This window comes from Hemicordylus capensis, chromosome 4 (assembly GCF_027244095.1).
Source record: "Hemicordylus capensis ecotype Gifberg chromosome 4, rHemCap1.1.pri, whole genome shotgun sequence".
NCBI lineage: Eukaryota > Metazoa > Chordata > Lepidosauria > Squamata > Cordylidae > Hemicordylus > Hemicordylus capensis.
Genome location: NC_069660.1, coordinates 161,905,585 through 161,932,757, shown reverse-complemented (window position 1 = coordinate 161,932,757; position 27,173 = coordinate 161,905,585). Strand labels below are relative to the sequence as shown.

At 44.2% G+C, this 27,173-nt stretch overlaps 2 protein-coding genes across 4 annotated transcripts in view; both read left to right on the top strand.

Moving 5' to 3' along the window:
• Window positions 1-23,487, top strand: part of UAP1 (UDP-N-acetylglucosamine pyrophosphorylase 1) — a 32,302-nt gene extending 8,815 nt beyond the window's left edge. The window contains exons 4-11 of one of the 2 annotated variants that reach the window (XM_053244647.1): window positions 258-433; window positions 5,923-6,095; window positions 7,526-7,719; window positions 10,645-10,788; window positions 11,617-11,805; window positions 15,166-15,213; window positions 17,192-17,258; window positions 22,920-23,487. In XM_053244647.1, coding sequence (XP_053100622.1) covers window positions 258-433; window positions 5,923-6,095; window positions 7,526-7,719; window positions 10,645-10,788; window positions 11,617-11,805; window positions 15,166-15,213; window positions 17,192-17,258; window positions 22,920-23,024 — 1,096 coding nt within the window. In that variant the 3' untranslated portion in view covers window positions 23,025-23,487. The remainder of the gene's footprint in view (window positions 1-257; window positions 434-5,922; window positions 6,096-7,525; window positions 7,720-10,644; window positions 10,789-11,616; window positions 11,806-15,165; window positions 15,214-17,191; window positions 17,259-22,919) is intronic. The other variant, XM_053244648.1, reaches the window with a different exon arrangement.
• A 1,892-nt stretch (window positions 23,488-25,379) lies between these two features.
• Window positions 25,380-27,173, top strand: part of DDR2 (discoidin domain receptor tyrosine kinase 2) — a 116,568-nt gene continuing 114,774 nt past the window's right edge. For both annotated transcript variants that reach the window (XM_053251152.1, XM_053251150.1), the window contains exon 1: window positions 25,380-25,507. The gene's annotated coding sequence lies outside the window, so the exon portion shown is untranslated. The remainder of the gene's footprint in view (window positions 25,508-27,173) is intronic.

Genomic DNA, 27,173 nt, shown 5'->3' with positions numbered 1-27,173 from the left:
TGCTGGGAGATGAGACGAGCCCTTTATTGCCCTGGGAGTCTGACTTGCCCTGAAACACATTGGTCTCTTTAATCGTCTGGAGTTCTTGGGCACTCTCTTTCAGTGCCCACAAAAAGCTATAGAATAAGAGTGACAGCACTTTTGAGAGCAAGGCTCTTATAATGTATAGAAGTAGAGATGGGATATGGGTTGGGTATCCTATAACATGTTTGCTTCCTTCTTTAGTGAACTAAGTTTATATTGTTGTGCTGAAATAGGTACATCATGACAAGTGGCAGGACGATGGAATCAACTAAGGAGTTCTTCCTGAAGCACAAATACTTTGGCTTAAAGAAGGAGAATGTGGTCTTTTTCCACCAGGGGATGCTGCCTGCTATGGACTTTGATGGGAAAATTCTCTTGGAAGAGAAAGGCAAAATCTCTATGGCACCAGGTACATGGTTTTGAAGTGCTGAAATAGTGTATAGAGAGGTTTTCATCCAGAAGACTTGAAGAGTTCCAAATAGCTGCTGAATTTTGTCCTTCTCCATGTCCCGCCTCACAAGACTTCAACCTAGGAAGATTGAAATCTTTGTGGGAAAGGAGGTGTTCTATGTAAACTAGGGCTGTTGGCAGATCAGAGTTTTTAGTTGATTGACTTTGCTATCCAAATGAATACTCAGAATTTATTAGATTTATATTCTGGCTCTTAATACTCCATATAGCTATCTTTTTGAGAATGAAGTGTAAATTTAATAAACCTCTTGCTCATTGTTAGAAAGATCTTCTTAATTTAAAAAAAAAACACCCTGTTGATCTGTGGCCACAAGAGGCATTTAGCTGACCTCAACACCCCCAAACTCCCCAAAACTATCTCCTTATGCCCAAATTAGCTGCTACCATCCCATTTTTGAGGAAGAAGTAGGGAAACCTCATGTAATCCCCCCCAAGAAAAGATCTCCCCAAAAACCTTTATTAGCATGAGCCCAATGGGATGAATAGGGCATCTGTGAAACCAACCTTCAAGTCCAGTTAAAGTTTTAAAAAGAAGTAAAATTATAGTTATTTTTAAAAAATCAAAGTTTGCAGGCAAATGATAAATAAAAGATGGAAAAATAAAAGGTTAAAAAAGTATAGTAGTAATTGTACCATTTGGTTATGATGTGGTTCAGACCGGGTGGCTTTGTTTTAGCTGTTAAAGCAGGGGAGGGTTAAGCCATCTCTCAAAAGAACACGGCAGCAAAGCCTTCCTTATCCTTCAAGGAACCAATGGGTCTCTTGGAGAAGAATGTATTTTCATGATCTTTGTTCATGAAGATTATACAAGTGTGAAATATTGGGCCATCAATACCTGGATCTACATGGAGATAGATATTGTATTCAACAATCAAGGGAAATATCTGAACAATCAGAATGCTTAAGACTACTTAACAGCTTTTGCCAGGTGTAAGATCTGGACTAAGTTACTATGATGAAGCACTATTGAAATTAATACTACTATGACAAATATTTATATACTGCTCTTCAACCAAAGTTCTCAAAGCAGTTTACATAGAAAAATAAATACGTGAATAAGATGGTTCCCTGTCCCCAAAGGGTTCACAATCTAAAAAAAAATAAGGCAGACACCAGCAACAGCCATTGGAGGGGTGCTGTGCTGGGCTTGGATGGGGCCAGTTGTCCTCCCCCCACCCCCGCACTAGATACAAGAGAATCGCCTCTTTAAAAGATGTTTTTGTTCAGTTAGCAGGGTCATTTAATAGGACTTAAATGAGATGTTAGTCATGAATAACTTATTTCAGTGGTGCCTAGTCATGATTAACTTAGTCTGGATCCTGCCCATGGAGTCTTAGTTGACTTACACAAATATGACCTAGCAGGGGCGTAACAAGGCTGGAGTGGGCCCAGAGACAAAATTTTAAAATGGGCCCCTCGCTGATACACACACACACACTTCACAATATATAATCATGTGACTTGCCTCTGGGGGGCCCCTCAAGGCGTGGGGGCCCCCAGGCAGCCGCCTCCCCTTGCCTAATAGTAGTTACGCTCCTGTGACCTAGGTTCTAATAGAGAACCTTTGTCATTCTAGTCCAGCCTCCCTGACTAGTTCAGTGCAGGGAACTGTCATAGCATCCCTGACAGAGAGCTGTTTAGCCTTGTTTTGAAAACCTGCTGTGAAGGAGACCCCACCACTGCATGAGGCAGATTGTGCCACTGTTGAATAGCCCTTCCAGTCAGGACATTCTTCCTGGTATCTAACCTAAATTTTGTTTTCTTGCAATTTCAACCCATTGGTTGTAATTCTGCCCTTTTTATTTTTACCCAAACACTTTCAGCGGGATTTCCATGCTCAGATTGTCATTTACCTGACAACTGCTCGAATTCAATGTTTTTGTTATTTCCTGTAAATCTCCATTTTGTTCAGGAGAACAGGATAAATAAGCTCTCCTATTTTGTGCAAAACTATTGCAAGGGGTCTCTGGAATGTAACCTTTTTGCAACCCCTGACTTATTTATAGGAACACTTTTTTGTGTCGATCTTTGCAGAAGGCAGGAGCGCAGGTTTCTATGGCCTCATTGCAGCCCACAGCATGTCGCGACTTGTGTGGGGGGTATGGAGGTGTAAGCTACTTCGGAGTCCAACTTCTGCTGATGCATATAGTTTGCTGCCCTTTACTTGAACAGAAGTTCTTTCTAGATGAAACTGGCCTTCATTGGACAAATTAATGAAAAATTTAACTAAAACTATTAGTTATTAATGTTAAATATAAACTCAAGTTAAGTTAAAACATTACAGAATACCATTTCCAGCTAGTTAAAAGTTAAATTGATTCATGAGAAATGTGTGAAATGCAGCAAATTGCCTACTAGCATCATTTCTTACTTTCAGATGCAATTAATGGCTTTCTGTTCCATAATAGCAATAGCAATAGCAATAGCACTTACATTTATATACCGCTCTATAGCCAGGGCTCTCTAAGCGGTTTACAATGATTTAGCATATTGCCCCCAACATTCTGGGTACTCATTTTACCGACCTCGGAAGGATGGAAGGCTGAGTCAACCTTGAGCCCCTGGTCAGGATCGAACTTGTAACCTTCTGGTTACAGGGCGGCAGTTTTACCACTGCGCCACCAGGGGCCCATAAGCACACAGAAGCACAGTAGCTTACATAGAACTCACTCTGCCATATCTGAAATGACTTTTATACTTGTCATAAAACTTTCTGAATAACAAAAACAATAAATGGATAAAACTCATGTTACTTTTGAAATAGTCCCTGGACTATCTGAAGTAATAAAGAGAGTCATTCTAAGCATGTGCTATGGAGTTCTGCGACATGGCATTGGAGGCTTTGAGGACTAGGTTGACAGACCCAGGAGACAGCACAGGGCATTTTTAAGGAATCTTCACTGGGGAGTGGGGGTGAACTCAAAAGGGCACTTTTCTATCCTGCAAAGAGGCATAATGGTTAGAGTGTTGGACTAGGACTGGGAAGACCCAAGTTCGAATCCCCATTCAACCATGAAAAACACTGGGTGACTCTGGGCCAGTCATGTATCTCTCAGCCTAACCTTCCTCACAGGGTTGTTGTGAGGATAAACATAACCATGTACACCACTCTGAGCTCCTCAGAGAAAAAGTGGGATATAAATGTAAAAATAAAAATAAATAAATTTAAAAACACATTTATTTCGGTCAATAAATATTCTGACAAATAATGTGATAAATAATCATTATTTTACTAAGCATTTAACACTTATCTAGCAATGTCCAGAAATCTGAAATCTTTTAAACAAAATTCCACTAGCTATAAATCTTTGGAAGGATAAAACAGTCAAAATGGCTTCCAAATGCTTGGGAGCCTTCTGTTCTCCTGCCCCTAAGTTCAGTGGATTTGAGAAACCACTTGGCAAATATGTATTTGCCTATGGCTTGAAACTTGTTCTTTAAAAAGAACTTGAGCATATTTAACGGCAACTTTGTTGTTTGGATCAGTGTCCATGATGGCTGCAGGAGAGTGGAACAAGTACAAGTGGTCACACCCTGTAGACCACTTCTGCAAGTGCATAGAATATGCCTACTAAGGAACTCAGGCTTATAGCTCTTGAGAGATTATATCCCATTGGAAGCCATAATACTCCCTGTCTCTCAAACAAGTCCTAGAGTTTCAGTAAAGAAACATGATTATTTTATGTAGAGCCCTAGAGAATGGTTGTGCCAGGAAAAAGCTCTAGGAAAGCTGGATTTAATTTTTTTTAACATACCTTGGAAAATGTTGAAATTAACCATTTTAAATTATTTTTTCAGCTGTTAACTTTAATTAGCTGAAGATAACAAACGCTAACTATAACAATTTAACTGTATAACTAATTAATTCCTTTGTTTGCAACTGGAGGCTTACTGGTGAAGGAAGAGGGGTGATGCTATTGAATGTGGCAGGTATCTGGGCAGTTCATCAAGGAGCCTCTTCTGTCCCACAGGTCATTACATGATGATGGTATCCCAGAGCAGTATAGACAAACCCACAGTTTGGTCACTGTGGTATGGTCCCAATTAAAGAACTGGAGAGACACAAGGGGAGGAGACTTCCCAAGGCTAAAAAAGGCAATTTACTGCCTGACATGTTTCAAGAAGCTATATATTTAATTCTCTTAGGTGCACCCATCATTAATCCCATGTGTGGCAGCTGAATAGCAACGGGGGACTGCGGGGAGGGGGGCAGAAACGGCAGCCTGGTGAATGGCCAGCTGCATGGGGGACGGGGAGAAGATGAGCGGCTGGTGGACAGGCGAGCGGCCCCGGCAGGCGGCCGTCCGGAGCAGCCTCAACCAGCAAGCGGGCCCGGCAGGCGGGCTGCCGCAACGGCTGTGACTGGCAGGGAAGAAGAAGACGACGACAGCTGCGGGCAGACGGAGAAGAGGGGTGGCAAGCAAAAAAGTGGTTGGGGAGTGGGGAATAGGGGCACAGATGTTCTGTGCCGGATCAGCTAGTCATAACTATTTCTCAAGGGCAATTCTGATTTTTGTAAAACAACCCAAACTGTCTTCCACACACTCTCAATGCTAGCAATGTGTCCGGCAATAAATTGTCTTCTGTGTATCTGTGAGGGCTCCTCCCTTTTGTTCCTGCATCTCGTGCCATCCCCTCCATGTCTCCCTCACCCCACTAGAGAACTGGCATGTTACCAACTGTTTCATGGAAGACGTGTGACTCATCCCAGTACATTTGGTGTGTTCTGTGTCCCCCTAATAAGAATAAATGAAACATGGCACAGAGAGAACATTGGCTAGATGGAGAAGGGTGAGGTCCTTTCTGCAGCAGGCATCATGTGTGCCACTTTCAGTATCTGCCTGTCACCCAGCAAATCTTCCAGCACTGAAGTATGTGCTTCCTTTGGGCTTCCCAGATGTGCTTAGCTCATTCCTTATGGCTAATGTGCATGGAGCCCAATTCAAGATGTTGGTTCTTAACTCTTTTAAAAAAAATTTTTTTTAAAAATCCTATATGACTTGGATTTTGCCTAGCTAAAGGAATGCCTCCCTCCATATGGACCTCAGGCCTTTGGAGGAGGCCCTGCACCAGCTGCCAGCTCAACTGCACCTGAGATAAGGTTGGTAGCCACAAGAAAGAGAGGACGTCTTAACTGTAGCACCACAATTATGGAATTCACTCCCTCAAGAGATAGGGGTGACTTTTCTTGTTTTAGTGTGGGGAGAAGCCTTTGGGAAAGCATTGAAAACAGACTAACACACCAGCAGCAAAGTTAAAACTTTTATTGTTGTGTCTTACTAATTATCTTGGACTCTTCTGATTTCTGTTGAAATTTTATGTGTGAAAACTCGCCTGTGGATGAGATGGTGCCAGATAGAGGTGGGTCAGAAATCAATCTCATATCTGAAATTCTGAAGTGTTCCCTCTTCTTCCACTTTCCTGAAGATGGCAACGGTGGTCTGTACCAAGCTTTGAGAGCTCATCATATTGTGGAGGACATGGAACAGCGGGGCATTGGCAGCATTCACGTCTACTGTGTTGACAATATTCTGGTGAAAGTGGCTGACCCTCGGTTCATTGGGTTCTGCATACACAAAGGAGCAGATTGTGGAGCTAAGGTAACCATTGTTTACACAACATTGTAACGGTGTAACCCTCACTCTGGTATACAGTGGACCTGGAAATAGGTTTAAGTTGGGCTAGCTTAGGTGTTTTTTATGTTCTTAATGTGTATTGCTGTAAAATCTGAAATTGTGTTTCATGTATCCTCACCCTCTATCTTTCATTAAAGCTACTTAAAAACTTGGTAAATTTCATTTGCTTCCCTTTGCTTGCTCTCTGCCAGTTAGCTAGTGTCAAAGCCATTGGATATGAGCCAAATGCCTCTACCTAAGAATAGGCAGAAGAGCAACAAGGCAGTGGTGCCATCCCTCGAGGTATCATGGTTAGGGAGGGAGACATAAGACTTTGTAGTTTCTACAATGCGGGATATCAAGCAAATATAAAATGTGGCTTGATATCCTGGTTTGTAGTGCGCACTTAAGCAACATTTTCTTTGTTTGGATATCGCAGCACACTGTGTGTTAAGAAACCAGGAAGTGTTTGATTCAGCTGGGCTCACAAGGGGAGGGAAAGTTCATGCAGGATTGTTGCACTGTTCATAATCCAAAAGACTATGGTAAATTATTTGCACTGTGCCATGGGCATAGAAGGTGCTTTGTTGTTTTTTTAAAAAAAGTTTTAAAGTGTAGCCAGCATGTATCTCCAGGGAGTTGAACCACTAAACATAGATTCTGTTCAGGTTCATCAGTATCTGGTTTTGACACTAACTTTAAAAAGTGATTCTATAACCAGCTTGGCCACATGTAGATACATTTCATGCAGAATAATTAACTACTCTACTTGTAAAGTAGCTCTAAAAAGAAACCTAATAGCATACAATGACTGCTTAATAATAAACCGACCATTCTGGAATGTGTTAAAAATCTTTACAGACCAAATAGCAATAGCAATAGCACTTACATTTATATACCACTCTATAGCCGGAGCTCTCTAAGCAGTTTACAATGATTTAGCATATTGCCCCCAACATTCTGGGTACTCATTTTACCAACCTCGGAAGGATGGAAGGCTGAGTCAACCTTGAGCCCCTGGTCAGGATTGAACTTGTAACCTTCTGGTTACAGGGCAGCAGTTTTTACCACTGTGCCACCAGGGGCTCTCTCTATAGAGCAGATAAACTGCATTGCTGATAATTCTGATAATTTTGCATTTGGGTTCACTGGGGGCAGGTGGAGGGCAGGGGGACCCTGAACTAGTTTTTAGGCTTGTGGGTAGATTCAGTTCAATTTTTTGTTTTTGGCAACCCTACTAGGGCTCCCCCCCACACACAAATCCTACATGTTCCCCTCAATCTATCTCTCTGTGATTGTAATAAAGTACCATAATGTCTTAAAATGATGGAACACTGACTTTGACTTGCAAATAGACAATATGTGAATAATTTGCTGTGCAACTACCCTTTTATCTGCATTCCTTTATCTATTAGGTAGTAGAAAAGACAAACCCCACAGAGCCAGTTGGTGTGGTGTGTCAAGTGGGTGGAGTTTACCAGGTGGTGGAATACAGCGAGATCTCTCTGGCCACCGCACAGAAAAGGAGTCACGATGGCCGGCTGCTGTTTAATGCTGGGAACATTGCCAACCATTACTTCACAATGGAGTTCCTGAAAGACATTGTCAAGTATGGGCATTCTGTGGTCAAGGATGGTTCATATAACATAGTCCAGATATTTCTAATTCATCTGTTCTAGACCAAAATCTGTTTGTAGTCAACACTCCCCCTTTCTTTCCCTTTCTTTATTCATATCCTGGTACCACTCCTTCTGATTTGTTTCCTCCCACCCTGTATCTACTCTTTTTCTCTTCCTCTGGCTCCTGAAGAATGCTGATGTGATGAAGAGAACCATTCCCTCCAAGTAGAAGTTTAGTATGTTCATTTCAACCTTCTCCAGAACATGCAATTCTGGTGATCGGGATGTGCACAAATAAATTCAGCGCGTCTGGAAAGGAAGCAGTGAATCGTTTCAGTGGGGCGGGAAGCGGAACCTTTTAAGCACGAGTAAAGCCGGTCCTTACCTGCTCCACTGCTGCCCCACCACTTTTCCTGATGCGGCACTGTGCCGCTCAGAAGTCCACACGTGGCTGTATCCATGTGCGTCCAGTGCAGCGGATGCACATGGACGCAGCAGCGTGCAGATGTCTGAGCGGCACACCAGGAAATGTTCCCTGCTCTGCCAAAACAATTTGTGCACATCCCTAGTAGGTGGCGACTGTTAAATGGGGAACATTCGGATATATAACTTGCTCCTCTTCGGCCTGACATGGTACAGCAGAAACAGCCTTGTCATTTGGTTCTGCTGACTAAATATATCGGCCCTTGTTGCCTATATGTTCCTTGTCTCGGTTTTAAAGGCAAAAATAAAATCGAGGATTGGGATGTGAGTTAACACGGCTGCAATTTCGGGAAGTTCAGTGGCTCTGCTTGTAAAATAACAAATGTGTTCTTGGGTGTCCTATGCAAGTCCCACCATAAAGTTCCCAATTTCAGTTTGGGGGTTATTTTGTAACAATTGGAACAGTAAATTTACAAATAAACATCCTCCTCTGGGTCTCATAGTGTTACAATATTTGCTGATAGTTTCTGCAGGTAATTTTAGTGTGTATTGAAGAATTGGGGTAGGGGGAAGGAGATGTGAAGTTTATTTTGTTTTTGTTGGTTGGAAATTATGCATTGTGTGCTGCTGGATGAGGACATCTCTAGTGAGTTATCCTTTCCATGTGCTCCAGAGGCAGGACTATGAAAATTAGGTCAAAAGCTTTAAGAGCCTGGGAAGGATGACCCCACCCAGTTCCTTCAGTCCTGCGATCTAGCTCCAGAGCTCTACGTTCCAGTCCAAGGCCTTCTCTTTGACTCACTAATTCCATCTGCTTTTCCTTCTTCAAATATCTCTTTCCTTTTTTATGCTCTTCCTGTGTATATTAAAAAAAAACACCTTTTTTCTTCTATCTCCTTCTTTACCTACCTTTTCTGGCTATGGAGCAATCCATTAGATTTTGGACTATCAGAATTGCAAGATCTCTCAATCACCAAAAAGTTTTGAATAATCTCCTTGGACTCAGTATGTCTGATACTGCATCCTTTCTTTCTACCTAAAGTGTCTCAGCATTTCATCACTTACAGGACGTTAAGTCCTGTATTTGGACTTCTGTCCAAATCTGATACATCCATAAGAGAAAGCATGACACAAATTGGACTTTGGCAGATGTCTAAAGGCCTGAACTGTTCTACAGAGGCCCTGTTTGTTACCTTCCTGCTCTTTTCCATGGGCAAAGCAGTCTCTTCCTCCACGATAGCCCAGTGGATCAAGGCCTGTATTTCACTTGCACATAAAATACAAAACCTTTGCTTCCACGCTAGGATTATGGCACACTCTACACAGGTGGCAGCAACATCAGCAGCTTTTTCCACCATGCTCCCTTCCATGAAATCTGCAGGGCTGCTACACAGAAATCTTCTTCCACCTTTACTAAACACTATGAGCTTGATTATATCTCCACGCAGGCGGCATTTGGTAGGAGAGTATTGTAACAGGTACTCCCCCTGCCCCCAAGTAGCTTCAGATGCTCCCACCTGCTTTGGTTTCACTGTGGTCTGTCCCACTAGAAATGTCCTCATCGAGCAGCAGAGAAAGGAGCATTGGTTACTCACTATGAAGGCTGATGCTTGCTTGCTGGATTTGAGGACATCTCAGCCCATCTGGCAGATGTTCAGGCTACTTCGGGGAAAGTCCCTTTTATTTTCCACCTGGCTGTTGTTTGTTTCTGGATTAGTGTGTAGCATGGTATCTGTGTTTGCATAGTACTGGGATAATCAGAACTGGGTGGAGTCATCTCTCCCATTCAAAGCTTATGACCTAATTTGCAAAGTCCTGCCTCTGGAGCACATGAGAAGGATAACCCACTAGAGATGTCCTCAAATCCAGCAGCAAGAAGAGGCTTTCACACGGAGGAACCAATGCTCCATCTTCTTCCTAGAGTCTCCCTATTCAGGCATCTGCAGATCTTCTAAATGCAGGATCAAGAAAGAACTCCATTGTTGGTTCAGCCTGGAGAACTGTAATTTATCACTGATGGGACAGTGTCCCTTGACAAACTTTGAGATTTCAGGCTATTTTGGCCAACCTAGGATAGAGATATGATAGGGATAAGGTAGGTGTTGGCAACCTATGGGTGGATGCTGAGAGTGACACACACAAACTGATTTTGAGTAGCACTCACACTGCTAGTGCAGTTAATGGCTTTGGGAGTGGTTTTCAGGGACCGCATGCTAGAAATTAGGGATGGGGGAAGGTCAACCCACTGCGGGTGATCCTTGCTCCTGATTTCCAGCATGCAGCTCATGAAAACCACTCCCGGAGCCAAGTCAGATACACTCTTTCTGACTTGGCTCGGGGGGTGGTTTTCAGGGCTGCATGATGGAAATCGGGGATGGGGGGACAACCCCCCCAATAGTGGGTGGGGGGCATGGTTAGAATCTAAATGTTGTTTCCACTGATGAATCCTCTGTGTGCTTCAAAATCTGCTGCCTTTTACTTTGCTGTTCCAGTGTTTATGAACCTCGGCTGCAACACCACGTAGCTCAAAAGAAGATACCATACATAGATGTGGCCACTGGGAAGTATCTGAAACCAGACAAACCAAATGGGATTAAGATGGAGAAGTTTGTATTTGACATCTTCCAGTTTGCCAAGTAGGTTCTTTGGACCTTCTCAGCTGCTTGTCAGTTTAGCTCTGTCTTGTGTTTCATGTTTCCACCTGCATTTTGGTGCATCACCTTTAACTTTCTTTTAACTCGCTTCATTGCAGAATGTAGAGGATGTGCTTGTTGCTACATAAGGGAGGTAGGATGCAGGCTGGGAAGTTGAGCTGCCTGAAAACTGTAGGTGAGGCCAGCAGAGAGCAATGAGATCAAGGAGGAGTATTTTGCATGAGAGAATGAGAATGGATTGTGATGTTGGGATTTGTGCTGTTTGTGTAGCGCTGCATCGGAGTGAGGTGCATTCACCATGGAAATGTCTTGGAAATTGGCAGCAGGGCAAGGAGTACAGTGGGAGCAAGTGAGAGGGCTGGGAGATGAAGAAGAAGAAGAAAGTGTCACGGGCCAATTCCTTTTTCTTCTGTATTGAGGCCTTGGTACAGTATCAAGGGAAGCGGCACCAAGGATTCTGTTGCAGCTCTTTGTGGGAAAGACTGGGGCTATCCTTGGCAATTGCCTCAAAGAGAGACCTAATAACTTGCACTCTGTTTCTGCTTTGAAATCAAAGGATAAATCAGGCAGGAATTACAGTTGCTGGTGGAGGGGTTTCTTTGCCTGGTACAAGTCTTTGTTTGTTTTCTTGGCACCTGAGGTTTTTTGTTGATGTCTTGTTATAGGCTTGTTTAGCTGAAGGGTTTGCTCCATAATATACTGTGGAAATTTTAGAATCTCCTTGAAAGTTGTTCAGCTTCTCTGAGATTTGACGCTGAGAAGAAGCTACAAGTCTGTGCCTGACCAATCTCTGCTTTATTTTACATCCAGAAAGTTTGTGGTTTATGAAGTACTGCGGGAAGATGAGTTCTCCCCACTGAAGAATGCAGACAGCCAAAATGGCAAGGACAACCCCACCACTGCACGGCACGCCCTGATGTCGCTGCATCACTGCTGGGTTCTCAATGCTGGTGGCCACTTTGTGGATGAGAATGGAACCCGTCTCCCTGCCATTCCCCGGTAAGATGCTTTTGGCCTTCCTCCAAATCTTACCCTCAATCCCTAACTTGGGGTCTGAATCTGCCCTTTGGGGGCCAGATGTAATATGCATGTTCTCTCACATGGAAAGCAAGGATGCTGGGTGTTCCAGCTGATAGAGTTCCCAGCCATGTTCTGCTGCAGGCTGTCCTTCTCCATAGTCTTACCCCTCTGCTTGCATTTGCACTGTGTGAAGCAAACGAGCTTAATTAACTTTTATCATACAGGTTGAGTATCCCTAATTAGGACATCCAAAATCCAGAAACCACCATGGCATGCACCCGCAGCACCGACAAAACATTATTTTCACATGAGATCTGAATTTCATCTCCACCTAAAATGCCATGTTTGAATCTAACATGACCAGCAACATTATTGCACTGAAAATTTTCCCGCAATTAGTTTTCATTATATTTACAGCTACCTGTAGTTATCGTAAATCCAATGCTTATTTGTTTTTATACTTTAAATAAAACCTAAAAAATAAAATACAGTGTACAGTAACCTTTCATGTTTAGACTTGGATCCCATGCCCAAGATATCTCATTACAGTATGCAAATATTCCGAAACCCAGAACACTTCTGGTCCCAAGCAGTTCGGATAAGGGATACTCAACCTGTATTGCATTTGCATCTGTGAGAGTGCCTGGATTTAAGAGTATTGTGAGGAGCAAATGGAATTTCAGCATTCCATGATTCAAATGGGATACCTAAGCCTTTTAGAGCAGGGATCCTCAACGTTGGGCCCTCAGATGTTAGTGGACTTCAACTCCCATAATCCCAAGCCCCAGTGGCCTTTGGTTGGGGATTATGGGAGTTGAAGTCCAATAACATCTGGGGGCCCAACATTGAGGATCCCTGTTTTAGAGAATAGCTTCTATATGTGCCACCTCCCTTACATAGACCAGCCACTCATAACAGCATCAAGCAGGTGGCCACAGAATCTCTTTTACAGGTTGAAATTGTAAGGGTAATAGTCTTAGTACTGAGTTACAATTGAGGAACAGATCACTTCTTTATAATGGAAAGCAAAGTAAAGCCTGGGTCCTTGGTTGAGGGAAGCCCCAAGTATAGAGGAGTCTCAGAGCCTAAAGGACTCTCCTTTCCCTTGGGAAGTTTTGAAGCCAGATTGGGAGAGTATCTGTGTCTCTAACTTCCTCTTATCTCTGACATGTGATTTCCGGTTTCCATGATATACAGACTATGCTTGTTAAATTCTCCTGGCTGTGCATAAGGTAACTCTTCTTATATTCTGAGCCCCTGTTAATTTTAAAGTAATTCAGCAGGACAGGTGTAACCCTTGCAGTGAATTACTATATAAGAAGGTCTCCCTCAGCGTACTTAGCCAGCTAGTTAAAGTGCCTCTGCCTTGAGGGATGCTCTGTGCCCCAAGTAGCTGTTTTGCTGAAGAAACTTGTCCAAATGGTTTCTTCAGTCACAGTGAAATGGAGAAGGGAGAGATTGCAGCTGCTGAACTTTTCACCTTGCCACACACAGGAGCATTCTCTAAGGCTAATATATTGTTTGCTGCTTGTCCCAGTGGGGAAGAGGCAGACATGAAGAACTTTTTAAGCTTCTCAGAAGAAAGGTTCAATCCTTGCCCATGTGTGGTGTAACAAACCTTTCTATGGCAGAGTAGTTGTAGAGCACCTGATCTGTGTGCCAGAGGCCCTGGGTTCAATCTCTGGTATCTCCACTGAACTGTATTTCTGACCCAGGGCTGGGAAATACCTCCTGCTTGAGACCTTGGAGAAGCCACTGGCAGTCAAAGGTGTTGACTAGATGAGTCAATAAATCAGCATCTTATTTTGGTACAATTCCAGAGTGCCCCAAAATATTTGATCATGGGATTGATGTGGTCTGTCTCCACATCTGGCAGGAAGAGGAATTAGTTATTAGTTTGGAGGTGGGGAGTGAGTGGGAATTGTGATGTATCTCAAAACAACATCTTAGCACTATGTTCACATGACCAAGACATGGATTGCCTGAGACTGCTTTTCTTGAATAAAAACCCTTATGTTGCTCCAAAAAGTGGGCATGATATATGTGTGTGTGTTCCTTATACAGAGCTTGAAGGCACGCAAATGTATTTTCTGCTCTTGTGAGTAATGTATTAATGAATCAATTTTTTATAATGACCAATAATAATTCAAAGATGCAAATGCCAGTTACAAACTATCTTTTACAAGAGAGGTAATAAGCTTGTACATGCCTGTTAGGTAATAATAATAAAGAATGGTTTTACATTTATCTTGATTCTGAAAGAATATCCTTCCGTAGGCTTATCTGATCAATAAGAAGGTAACAACTGAGTGCCATGTTTGTGTATTTGAATGAAAGGATGCCATGTTACCATAAATCTTGTTTCACCAGACCATTAGTCTTCTGATGTGTAAGTTTATCAGATAGAGAAATGCCAAACTCTGCCTAACCATTCTGATATTATGAATCCCTTTATCAGTTTCCAGTCCTTTGCTATCTCTATCTTGATAGCTGCCAAGAGAAGCAGTATGAGATCTCTGTGGAGTGGTTTTTTTGTTTTGTTTTTTAAAAATCTGCTTTAAAAGTGGATCGCAACGGGATGGGTAGTATGATCTGCATTGTATCCAAAATCATACCAAAGATAACCCCCGCAATACTTTCTAACTTCTGGGCACTCCCATAATACAGTTTGGAAAGAGCATTCTGTTAACTCTGGTGAAGCTTAGTTATGTTAGGTGTGACCTACGCATGGTGTGTGTTTACTCTAGCTGTAGAGCTAAGTGCAAAGATTAAAGAAAGCTCCTGCTGCATGCAGATTGGTCTGTTCAGTTAGGAGGAGAGTTATGGATAAAATATAGCTACCATCTAGTCCAGCAAATAACTGTTGGCTCTGTTTGGGGTATATCCGGTTGAACTTGCCCTACCATATAGGAACATAGGAAGCTGCCATATACTGAGTCAGACCATTGGTCCATCTCACTCAGTATTGTCTACACAGACTGGCAGCGGCTTCTCCAAGGTTGCAGACAGGAATATCTCCCAGCCCTATCTTGGAGATGCCAGGGAAGGAACTTGGAGCCTAGATGCTCTTCCCAGAGCGGCTCCATCCCTTGAGGGAAATATCTTACAGCACTCACACTTCTAGTCTTCCTTTCATTTGCAACCAGGGCGGATCCTGCTTAGCTTAAGGGGACAAGTCATGCTTGCTACCACAAGACTAGCTCTCTTCCCACTATATATCATTGGAATGTATCAATTGGAATATATCATTGGAATGCTTGGGAAACTCTGCTGCTTAGATTGGCATATCCTGTGATGTAATTTCCCTTCTCATGAATCCTTTTTCTTCCCATGTGACAGCGGCACAAATGGAAAGTCAGATGCGGTCCAAGCTGATGCCAGTCACAAGTAAATATACCATCCTGGGCAGTTGGGGATGCATGGTGATGGGGCTGTGCTTGGGTACTAACAGCTCTCTCTAGCATGCAAGGTCTTGGTGCTCAGCCTTTCTTATTTGGGGAAGGTGTGGCATTTGCTCTGGTATACCTATCTTTTGGAAACTATCAGTGGAACAGTACCCAAGGTGCATGCTGGGAATAGGATGCATGTCTGGACATAGAATCCTATAGATTCTTTTTCATTGGAATTAGAGAGCACTTTCACTGGGCTCTTTCTAGGGAACTTTAATGCCTGCAAGGCATAACTGAGAGAGCTACTAGGCTTCTGCTTCACTACCCCATGACTCCTATGGGGTGTACAAAATATATCTGGGTTCTGTGTGAGAATTAGTACTGCACTGGATTTTTGCCAGTTTTAGATTCTGTACTGAAACTTTACCTGTCTTATGGAAGTTCTAAAGGTACATAGACACATTATCTGCTTTTGCTATATTTTCTGTAACTCCTTATTCAATGTTACCTTCCCATCATGCTTAGTTCAACCCATTTCTTGTTAGATTTCACTGCAAAATCCAAAATGTATTGATTTTGTTCAATACATGCTGAAAATAGCTTTGTACCAAAATGCCATTTAAGGAAGATACTGGCATACAATTGGGGAAATTTCAGTGCTAGTTGAAAACAAAATGATAAAAGCTGTTTCAGTTCAGCCTTAAGAGCAGAGCCAGCTGAGAAGCTGATGTTTCTCCATTGTTACAAACGAGCATTCTGTGCAATCCTTCTGAGAGATTAATCCCAAATGCATGTAAATTTAAAATGCATACTGTCTTTGTGAGTCGCAATGTTGTAAGGGAGTTGCACTGTGTTGAAGAACCTGTCTTATATGAATGGAGCCTACTGTGTGTTTGTACTTTCCCCTTTCTAGCTTCATTCCTTAGTTGAGCTTCTTAATCTGCATGTTTTCATTTTTTTTAAATTGCTGGTTGTCCTCTTTTAAGAGCATGATCAGCACATAGCTTAGCTGAATTGGGGGGTGGGGTGAAGAATAGGGCTGAAGCAAAACCTGTAGTGATCTACTGGCAAGCCCTATCAACATACCCTTTTTTAACCCCTGAGTTGGCAACTGGCCAGGCATTAGCCCTACAGTTGTTGAATCCTACTTCTTAAGACCCTGGGTGGGAGATCTCATTTCTGACTGACAAGGAAGTGGTGTTTCAGCAGAATGGAAAACTGATCACTGCTTAAAACATACTTCAGAGCTTGGCACTAGGTGGCCTCACTGTGCCATAAAATTCCTAATCTACCTTCAGCCCTCAAGATTAGTATGAATGCCCGAAAGGGCTACAGCTGCTTCTTGTGTTCTTTGTTGTTCAGTGGAGTTACTGTGCAAGTTGCACACTTCTGTAGCATTCAAACTCCTCCTCAGGAGAGGAAGGCAAGAAGGAAATCTGCATCTGAGGGAGACCGCCATAGTCACCTGGCATAAACACAGGACTAGACTACAAAGACTGTGCAATAGATATGGAAACACTGGAAGAAGCAGTAAATGAGGCAAACCAGAGGTCTGGTTAAAGATAAAGTGTTGAGTATTTGAATTGGTGTGTTGCAATGCTTTCTTCGTTTGTGGTGTTAGGAATAAAAATGCCTTTTTCATTTGTGCTGTATACAAAGGGGTGTTGTTTGTTTAAATCTTATACTTTTATCAGTTGCTGCTGGTGTATGTCTTTCCTCTTTTTAAAAAATCAAGCTTGGATCATATGCTTAGCTAATCCCTGTGAATTTAGGTAATGGGCTGCATGGACACAGTATTGGTTTTCTCCTAGATGCTGAGTGGGGCTTTTTTGTTATGAGAGCTGAGTCAGCAAACCTACAAGCTGCTAACCCCTTTCAAGCACCTGCAAGTTAACTGGTATTCCAAGTGCAACTTCAAACCTGCTTAACTGCATTTGCCTAATCCAGTTGCTTTTGTTTTGTTCTTCCTCCCTTAGTCTGAAAGATGCCAATGACTCGCCAATCCAGTGTGAGATTTCTCCTCTGATCTCCTACGGGGGTGAAGTAAGTTGTGGTGCTGTTCTTTATATGTTCTTGTTAGTATTCACTTTGTCCTACTGCTTAAGGCAGTTTGTGAAAGTGAACTTTGGGTGCAATCCACTGGGAAGTTCTCCTCCAGGAGCTTTTTCACACAGGGCTTTTAGTTTTACTCCTCCAGAACGGAGGGTGTGCATTCACATATCAGCCAGATTTACCCCGAGGCCCCTGTAAGCTATTGGGTAGCACTTCACACACAATTCAGGGTTTTCATTGCATGTTAGAATGTAGCCCGATCACTATATGTGGGGTTTAAAAAATCCATTTTTTGTGCCTGGGTTTTTTTTGGCAACTTTGAACTCGCAGTAAAGCCGTGGTAAATGGTCCCATCAGTGCAGGGGATGCAGACAGAAGTGGGATGCAGAATGTCCATTCCAGTCAGTTTAATAAATAAGGTGAATACGTCTCTCTGTCCTGCCATTGTTCAAAAATAGCCCTCTGAGTAACTTACAGAAAATACAAATCATTCCAGCACTAAAAAGTCAATGTATTAAAATATCAAAAATGGCATGCTGAAAAGGAATCATAGAAAGCTGCCATATACTGAATCAGACCATAGGTCCATCTAGCTCAGTGTTGTCTACACAGACTGGCAGTGGTTTCTCCAAGGTTGCAGGCAGGAATCTCTCTCAGCCCTATCTTGGAGATGCTACCGGGGAGGGAACTTGGAACCTCAATGCTCTTCCCAGAGCGGCTCCATCCCCTGAGGGGAATATCTTACAGTGCTCACACTTCTAGTCTCCCATTCATTTGCAGCCAGAGTGGACCCTGCTTAACTAAGGGGACAAGTCATGCTTGCTACCACAAGACCAGCTCTCCTCTAATGGCAACCAGTCACCAGTAATGGCAACCAGTCATGTTCTACATAAAATCTCAATAAGATCTTGACATTTCCAAGGTGGTTTCATATGTTCTGTAAGGGACTAGATTCATCCCCCTCTATCCCCAAAATTACCTTACCTTACATTTTTGGGCTGGCAACTTGTGTAGACTTATTTGCAAAGCTGCTATATAGCGTTTTGTCACTTGGTTGCTTGCTGTTTGGCTTTTTATAGTGCATTTGCACACTGTTCGTGTTCTATATTGTTGAAACCAGACTTGCAAATAAGTGCACAAAAAGTTTACTAGCCTGCCTATATAGACCTATGTCTTTTAGACAAGGGCCACTTCACACATACAAACTACCTGTATTTAGCATTAGAGCAACTGTATTTCTATATTCATTCATTCATTCGATTTCTATACCACCCTTCCAAAAATGGCTCAGGGTGGTTTACACAGAGAAATAATCAAAAAATAAGATGGATCCCTGTCCCCAAAGGGCTCACAGTCTAAAAAAAAACATAAGATAGGCACCAGCAACAATCACTGGAGGTGGATAGGGCCAGTTACTCTCTCCTGCTAAATAAAAGTGAATCACCACATTAAAAAGGTGCCTCTTTGCCAAGTTGGCAGGGGTATTTAGCACTAACTGTAGTTAGAATTCTAAACTCCAATTCATGCTGCAGGCATACAACTATCCGTCATTAGCCTAATTGGAGTAGAGGGAGAGAGGAGTCCTTCCTTGCCCAGTGGGCCGACAATCTCATGAGAGGGCCACTCTACTGGGGAAATGCCTGAACCCATGAAGGTGCTATTCCCACCTGTGGACTGCGAGCTCATGAGCTGGGCCGCCCACTTAAGCACCAGGGAATCCAAGGAGGTGTGGGAATAGATGGGAGAGGGGAGCCCTCCTGGTTTCTGGACAATGCTGGAGAGGGGGGTTGACTCTCTGGGGCGCTAGAAAGGGTACACCGATGGATGTGTGGGCAGGAAGGGGGCACGGTATCGCGGCAGCTTGCCTGTGGTCCCCAAGACAAGGAATGTGCTCCTCAGGATAGCAGCCCCTGCGGCCGTGAGCCAGAAACCATCCTCCCTCTCTCCGGAGCACACATGGCCTGACATTCTTGTGAGGTAGGTGTTAGGTGGAGAAGGGGATGCGTTGCTCTCTGGCATCATGGCAGATTTGTCCAGGCAATTTGCTTCTTTCCTCGCCACTCTGATAGTCCCTCTTATGAGCTGTCTGGGAGTGTCCCTGTGGTCTGTTGCTCTCGTGCCTGGACACTGAGCCCTGGGTTGGCTGGCAGTTTGCTTTTAAAAGGATCTCAGTTGACCCAAGACTGTCCTCGGTGACCTGTCCCTGCTCATGAGTTAGCCTCTGGGCATCCACCCCCAAAAGGTGGTTTTCTTTGTTAAAAAGTAGAACTTGTCCCCTCTGGAATCCCTTCGGGTGTCAACTTCTCAGACACTGTTCATAGCACAACCACAGTAAAGAAGCAGGAGGAGGGTGCTGGCAACAGGATGCGGAGTGGACCCTTCAAGACATTTGAAATTCCGGGGCTAGGGCCAGAGTTGCAGCATATGGGTAGGACACACATCTCCACATTGGCGGGTGGGATGGCAGGGCTCAGGGTTTGACAGTGGCTTCGTGTCAGGTCGCTGAGGCCAGGGAAGCATTTGCCTGAGTGCCTGTAACCGCAGCTTTCCTGCGTGGAGCATCCTCCCTTGCTCCCTCTAGCCTGCCACTCTCATGAGAGCACGGACCATGGGGTTGTGGCCTGCCGTTGTTGCCCAAACTAGGACTACCAGCTTGTACAGCAACAGTACTGCCTCCTGCAGTTTGCACTAGTTCCATAGACAGTTCTTCTCATGAGTGAGATCTAGGGAGTAGACATCCCACCCCCTGGGGAACTTGGCTGCTCTGGAACCAATTGCATCTCCAGAAGAAACAATTGGCATGGACAGTGTGGGCAGTGGGCTGCAGAGTGGGCCCTTCCAGCCATTCGAAATTTCCGAGCCAGGGCCGGCATTGCAGCATATGTAGATTTGCAGGCATGGGGATTCCTGGTAATGGAGAGCCCTGGTTTCAAGCCACCCTGGGATGGAAACTACACATGTTGGGGGACCCGGGGAAGGGAGCACACCTCCACACTGACGGTTGGGTTGGCAGGGCTCCGGGCTTGCAAGTGGCTTGACTGCAGTCGCCAAGAGCAGGGAAGCACTTCCCCGAGTGCCCGTCCCTGCAGCTTTCTTGCATGGAGCATCCTCCCTCGCTCCCCTTAGTCTGCTACTCTCATGAGAAAGTGGTCTGTGGGGTTATGGGCTGCTGTTGCATCCTATAACACGAGTACCATCTTGTGTGATGCTCATCATACAGCAAGAGCAGCACCTGGTAAAGCAACAGTACCACCTCATATAATTTGCATTAATGCCCAACAGATGGCTCTTCTCATGAGTAAGACTTAGGGAGTGAACCTCCCCCCCACCAGGGCCCCCGTTCCCCACCCTTACTTGGTGAAAAATAGAACTGGGCTGTTCTAGAATCCCTTCCGGGGTCTGTCTTTCAGACCCCGCCAATAGCACCCCCTCAGAAACCATTTGCATGGCGGGCACTGGGCTTCAGAGTGGGCCCTTCCAGCCATTCAGAATTCCCAGGCCAGGGCCATGGTTGCGGCATATGTAGATGAGCCACCACAGGGCACCCTGGGTGAGGGCATTTCAAGCGATCCCTGCCAGGCCTCGTGGGCAGAGAAACCCATGCATATGTGCTGTAGGGCAACCGGCTGCCAGGTGAGTGGTTGTGATCTTGCTGTCTGCCATCCACCAAGACCATGAAAGGTGTTGCTGAGGTTCCCCTCCCCAGTGCTTGCAGGGACATGGTGCCCCGCATGTGTGCCACCATGGCCTGTCACTCTCATGAGAGAGCAGTCTTGGTCTGTAAAGGCAGAGTGCTCTCTGAATGCCACATATGCATCACATGAGAATTCTGACTGCTTCCCAGGATGGTGGTTCTTGTAAGTATGACTTAGGAAGCCAACACACACACCCCTAGAGAAGGGCCTGGGCCCCCCTTCCCCACCCTTTCTGCTGCAGTTCCCCTGCTTGGGTCTGCCTTTGGGCTTCCCCCCTCCTGGTGCTGTGATGGGGTGCCCTGCTTGTGCTTCCACTCGGGGTGCTTGTGAACATCCATGCCTGTTGCCCTCGGGCGGCTTGACAGGTTGTCCGGGACGGGGTGTGTTGGCATCCCTGTAGCCTGGCAACTCCATAGCTGCACTGCTGAAGGGAGGAGTGGGGCTGGTTTTCCAAGCGGCTGCCAGTGAGAAGTGCTGAAAGCCTGGAGCAGCTGAAGACCAGTAACATCTGGGGACTCAAAATTGAGAATCCCTGGCTTAGTGGACAGTTAGTCAGTGAAGAGGGGAGAAGGTGAGCCAGAGGCTTGGAGAGAGAGAAGGGTTCTGAACAGGGGAGATGTATCTGGTGAAGAGAGAAGTAGGGTGAATCTGTTCTCCACTGGAAAGCCAAGGCCTGTTCAGGGGAAGACCCAATCATCCTCAGGGGTAGGAGTGTGCACAGACAGAGGTTTGTAGTCCAAATCTGGACTGAACCTCGGTTCCATGAACTGATTCAGCCCAACCACGGATTGGTCCAGGGGTTCGAGGGCCAGTGAAGGTGGTGAGAGGCACCTTTAAAAATAAATAACCAGGTCCTTACTGGCATTACTGCTGCTCCAGGTAGTTCCCTGCTGCAGTGGCACTCCCCCAGCAGTGTGCACAGAGGCTATTTGCAAGGTGTTTCTGACCACACAAATGGCCTCTGCACATGTGTGGAGGCCTGGTGAGTGCTGCCGCTGCACCGCCATGTGCAGGCTGCTGGGCGGAGTGCCACTGCAGCAGAAAGCTGCCTGGAGTGGGCGGTAATGCCAGTAAAGACCTACTTAATTACTTTTAAAGGTGCTGCTCGCTGCTTGCCCTTGAACCACCACACTGGTTTGCCCGAACTGGTTCGCAGAACCGAGGTTCAGCCCAAATTCAGACCGGACTATGAACCTCACCCCTTCTCAGCAGGGATGGAGAGTAGAAATTCTGTGACCGAGCAAGGCACCTGAACCGCAGAGTGGGAAAAGACTATTGATATCTCTGTTAAGTTATGAGCCACTATACTTATGCACCTTTAGAACCTGAAACATCACACTTAAAGGACTTTTGTCAAGCAATAAATCGTGTTTATTTTTTGTTTCCTTTCCCACAATGCCTGGAGTGGGACCCCCACACTACTACACAGTTAAGAGCGGGGAGAAGTGAGAGTTGGTCTCGGTTCCGGCCAGATAGAGCTGTCTGGTGGCAGCAAGGGAACTCTGAGGAAGGGGACCCCGCACACATTCTGACCCACCTAAAACCTGATGTATTAATTAGGTCTTAATTAAGACATTAAGGGGATGAATGAGATAAGGATTTTTAAAATGTCTTTTTTGAAAGAAGCTAATCAAGCTCATTTACAATAAGGCTGTAAATTAGTAAGTTATCTGTGGCAAGGTGAGATTTTCCAGGCAATCAGTTCCGGAACTTTAAACAAAAGCAAGGTTTTTAGGCTCCAGAAGCCGGTTCAAATGGTCAGCTCAACTGCAATGAAAGCTAACAGTGTTTATAACTTCAGTACGCCCAAATGTGGAAAACCACTGCTTCAAAAGTTAACTCCAATCCAAGTCCAAAGCCATATGTTGAATTTTACTTTGCTAGTCAGAAACTCTTAAGTGCTACTAAATCAGTTGTGGCTCATTATTTAATATCTGTTTGTTCTGCTTTTTGCTAGGGCCTGGAGAAGCTTGTGAAGGACAAAGAATTCCATGCCCCTTTGCTTATCGACAGGAGTGGGGTGCATGAGTTGGTGAAGAATGGAACCACGGGCTCTCTTTGAGGAATTGTCTACCTGGTCCCGAATTGGTTGTGATCCTTGCTTGTCAGACTGTGAATACTCAAAGGTGTTGCGCTGTGAAATTTTCACTCAAATTCCTTCAAAGTCAACGACTTGATTACAATAAGAGGGAAAGCAAACCCTTTGCTCTTGTGGGTATCTATTTATATCAACTCTAATTTAAAAAATAAAACAGCAAAGAAATTACCTTCCGTGCTGCAGTGCTTCAAGACATTTATATTAAAACCTATATTGTTCCTGCAAAAGGTCTCTCTGGTACGAAAATTGAGAGATTAATCTGAAACTTTATTTTTCTCAAATGTATATGACTTTAAAAAGGGGAAGAGTTGGTTTTTGTTTTGCTATCCATATTACTATTCTTCTGTTAACAGTTGTACCTTGCAAAAGATTGCACAGTTGAAATAATGAAGAAGAAATTAAACTGGATTAAATAGTTGTCTCCTAACTCGCTCTCAAGCTTGAACTCCTTATCTCTCCCACCCCCGGTAAATTACTTCTGTGTTCTATGAAGCCCTAACACCCCAACCAAGTGTTCCACATGTGATCATTCAGAGATCCTTATTTGCAGTTGTGTGGATGCAGCCCACTACTACACGAAGACTTCCTGGACCTAGGGTACTAATCTCTGGCATTAGAAGAATAGAACAGCCTCTCTGATGCTCCTCTGCCAAGAAAACACCTATGCACACGGCAGAGAGCAGAAGGCTTTTTCTGAACTCCCTTTATTCTAAAACATTCTACGATGGAATGAGGGTACAGTTGCCCCACGGGTAGAACCACCATTGAGTGAATGGGTTCAAAGAACCTAGGCCGCCACCCCTTGAGCACAGCATCTCACACCCCAGACACACACACCCCGCATCTGACGTCAGACACGGGTGTGTGTGTGTGTGATTTAGTTCCCAAACAGGGCCATGTGGCCCCATTTGGGAGCTAAATCGGTCAGTGCTGCATTTGCAGTGCAGCCGGATCAACTCTCCCTTCCTTTTAAAGGCAGGGAGAGCTGCTCTTGGCCGTGCTGCAAATGCAGCACTGGCTGATCTAACTCCCAAATGGGGCCGCACAAGGAGTGGGGCTGGGGGCGGCGTGTGGCAGAACCCAGGCTGCTGCTGGCCTCCCTCCACACCTGAGTTGCCCTCATGTGCATTCAGCCATCCAGATCTGGTTGGTGTGGGAAGGGAATTTTATTCACCAAGGATGGTTAGTAAGTTGTGTCAAAGAAAACCGGATCGTATGACAACAAATGGAAGCCCTCAAAATGACTCACATTTTCCCCATAAACACATTGATTTAGCATCATGGTTAGTTGCAGCATATCTGGAAAATGCCCTGGAGGACTATAAAGGTTCCAGAGCATACCAGGCCTGGGAACAACTGGCTCACATGGCTCTGGGCTCAGTGGCTACCTAGTCTCTGTACTTACAGTTGGGTAAGTATTTGACAGTTGATGGATTATGGAATTTCATACCTAGATGGATTGAAGTTGATGGATTATGAAATTTCATACACCTTTTAATACCATATTGCTATGTAAACCTCTTCATTAACTTGTTGGAAAGTGGTATATAAAGTAATGGATGTTTTCCAATATCCAAACAAGATACCAGCAAGTCTAAAGTATTCGAGGATTGATTCAAAATTTGGCAAAACATGAAAGTTTTGAAAATTTTGAATATTTTAAAAAATTCCTCTTAGTTTCACTGACAACCCAATGGATCTCCCAGACTCCACTGAGATTTCAGTCTGGGAAAATCCTCCTGGCTGTATTCCTGCCTGATACCCAGTCTTCTGCCCCTGAATCTTCAGCATAAAACTGCTCATAACTGGTATGTCTAATTTGAAAACAGATGGAGGAATGTCACCCAGCCAGATGCTTCTAATATCTGTGCCAATATATGTAAACACTATATACAGCTCACCAATTGTCTGTTTGGTTCCTTTCTCCCATTCTGTTCATCACCACACTTCAAGCCAATAAAATTAAACCAGATCTTATAATCCAATTCAAATTAAAAATAAAGCAAAGGAGTATCCTTTTAAAAAAATTTTAAAAGGGGGACTACGTATATCCTTGGAGCCTGTTTGCCATAGATTTGTTTCTCCTTTCCAATGAATGGGTTTTACTGTAAATTATAGCTTAGTACAAGTTCCCTTGAGCTAAGGAAAAGAGCCTCTAAAGAGAAGCCTGTTCCAATTGGTGACTTTCTTCCCCCTTCTCATTCCCTAATTGAAACCAAATGTGAAATATGTTGAATTGTGGGATTTCTGGCCTGGTCCCAGGAATCCTCAGAATGCTAAATCACTCGCAAAGGCATCTTGCATCAGCCTGCAGAAGTTTCTTTCCAGCCCGGCTTCTCCATCTAGGACAAGAGAAAGCGGAATCTATCAACTTTCCCTTAAAACCGTGGATTAAACTTCTGAAAACTTCTTCCCTTTCTCCTCCAAAAGTTCATCTTATCATCCAGGTATGGACTTTATGGTGCTTTAAGGGGGGGAAAGATACGGCAGTGGGGGCTTTCCTCTTCATTTCATCTCTTGGAAGGAAGGTTTTTGCCTCTTTCCCTCCATACGAAGACTAACCCAGTTTGGGACTGTGTAAGGGGAGAAGATAAAATTAGAAAGGAGGGGGAGAAAATTATTTTTCTGGCAGACCTGCCATATGAGAAATTAATGGTTAAGAAAATTGTTTGCATGGCAGGCCAGGCTGGTTGATTACAGATTCCGTTGATGGATATGGGAACGGAAGTAATCTAAAGAGAAGGTTTTGGAGCTAGAGGAATATTGAGATGGAAGGCCTTTTTGTTGGTTTGTTTTTTTGTTTCCGGGGGTATTTGTCCTTAAAAGCTTTGATTCAAGAGTTGAGATTGCAAGTTATATTATGTTGGGAGATTATGAAATATACAGCCCACCCCCCTCCACTTTATCTGATTCATGTGTGTGCCTCGTGACACTCCTATTTTTTTTTTTTAAGCTCATTACTTTTTCTCTATTGTTGGTGGCGCCTGCAGTTAGCAACTGCTGGCAAAGCTGGTCTGACTTCAGAAAGACCCCAGTCCTAGTGGTCTTCTATGGAACCTCTGCTGTTCCCCTTCCCTAGTGAGGTCTCATGGAGTAATGATTTGCAGAGACCCAGTGGAGAGAGTGAAGCGTAACCCGCAAAGAGCAAAGGGAGTGTTTTAATTTTGTTAGTGACAAAGTTTGAAAGTGGATTTTCATATAACTTTTAAATTGGTGTATGCATTTATTTATTTATTTATTTGATTTTATTTGTATACCGCCCATCCAAAAATGGCTCAGGGTGGTTTACATAGAGAAATAATAAATAAGATAAGATGGCTCCCTGTCCCCAAAGGGCTCACAATCTAAAAAGAAACATAAGATAGACACCAGCAACAGTCACTGGAGGTGTGCTGGGGGTGGATAGGCCCCTGCTAAATAAAGAGAATCACCACGTTAAAATGTGCCTCTTTGCCAAGTTAGCAGGGGTTTAGGGTGACTTTACATACACAATACCTTTTTGTTTTGTTTTTTAAGGCGTGCACTTAAATCCTGTCCCACTAAAAATGAAAATGTGAATGTGTCCAGCATGTTTACAAATATGTACAACTACATTAATCAGGGAGCCAGAATTGGCTCCGACTCCCTGTTAAGGATATGCTTGATAGCATCTATCTATCTATCTATCTATCTATCTAAAATTCACTAAGACATACCCGTGGCTAATCCCATGCATGGCAGCTCTCACAAGATTTTGCGAGTTAGGGGAGGGGGAGAGGAAGGCGAGCGGCCAGGTGGCGAGAGGAAGCGAAGCGGCGGCCAGACCAGCTGCCGCCTAGTGAGAGGAAGTGGCGGGCCAGCGGACTAGCTGCCGAGAGGAAGTGGTAGCCAGTTCTGGGGGGGGGAGAACTAGGGGCGCAGATTCTCTGCGCCAGGTCAACTAGTATTTTCTATTCTGTAATGTGTGAAAAGTAATATATGAAAAGGTAACTTATGCGTTCCAAGAATGATGTCGAGAAAATGAGAGGTGCTTTACACACACTCTCATAACACTAGAATCCAATCAAATTGATCAACAGTAGATTCAGGACAGACCAAATAAAGCACATATAATAATCATGGATTTTGCTACAG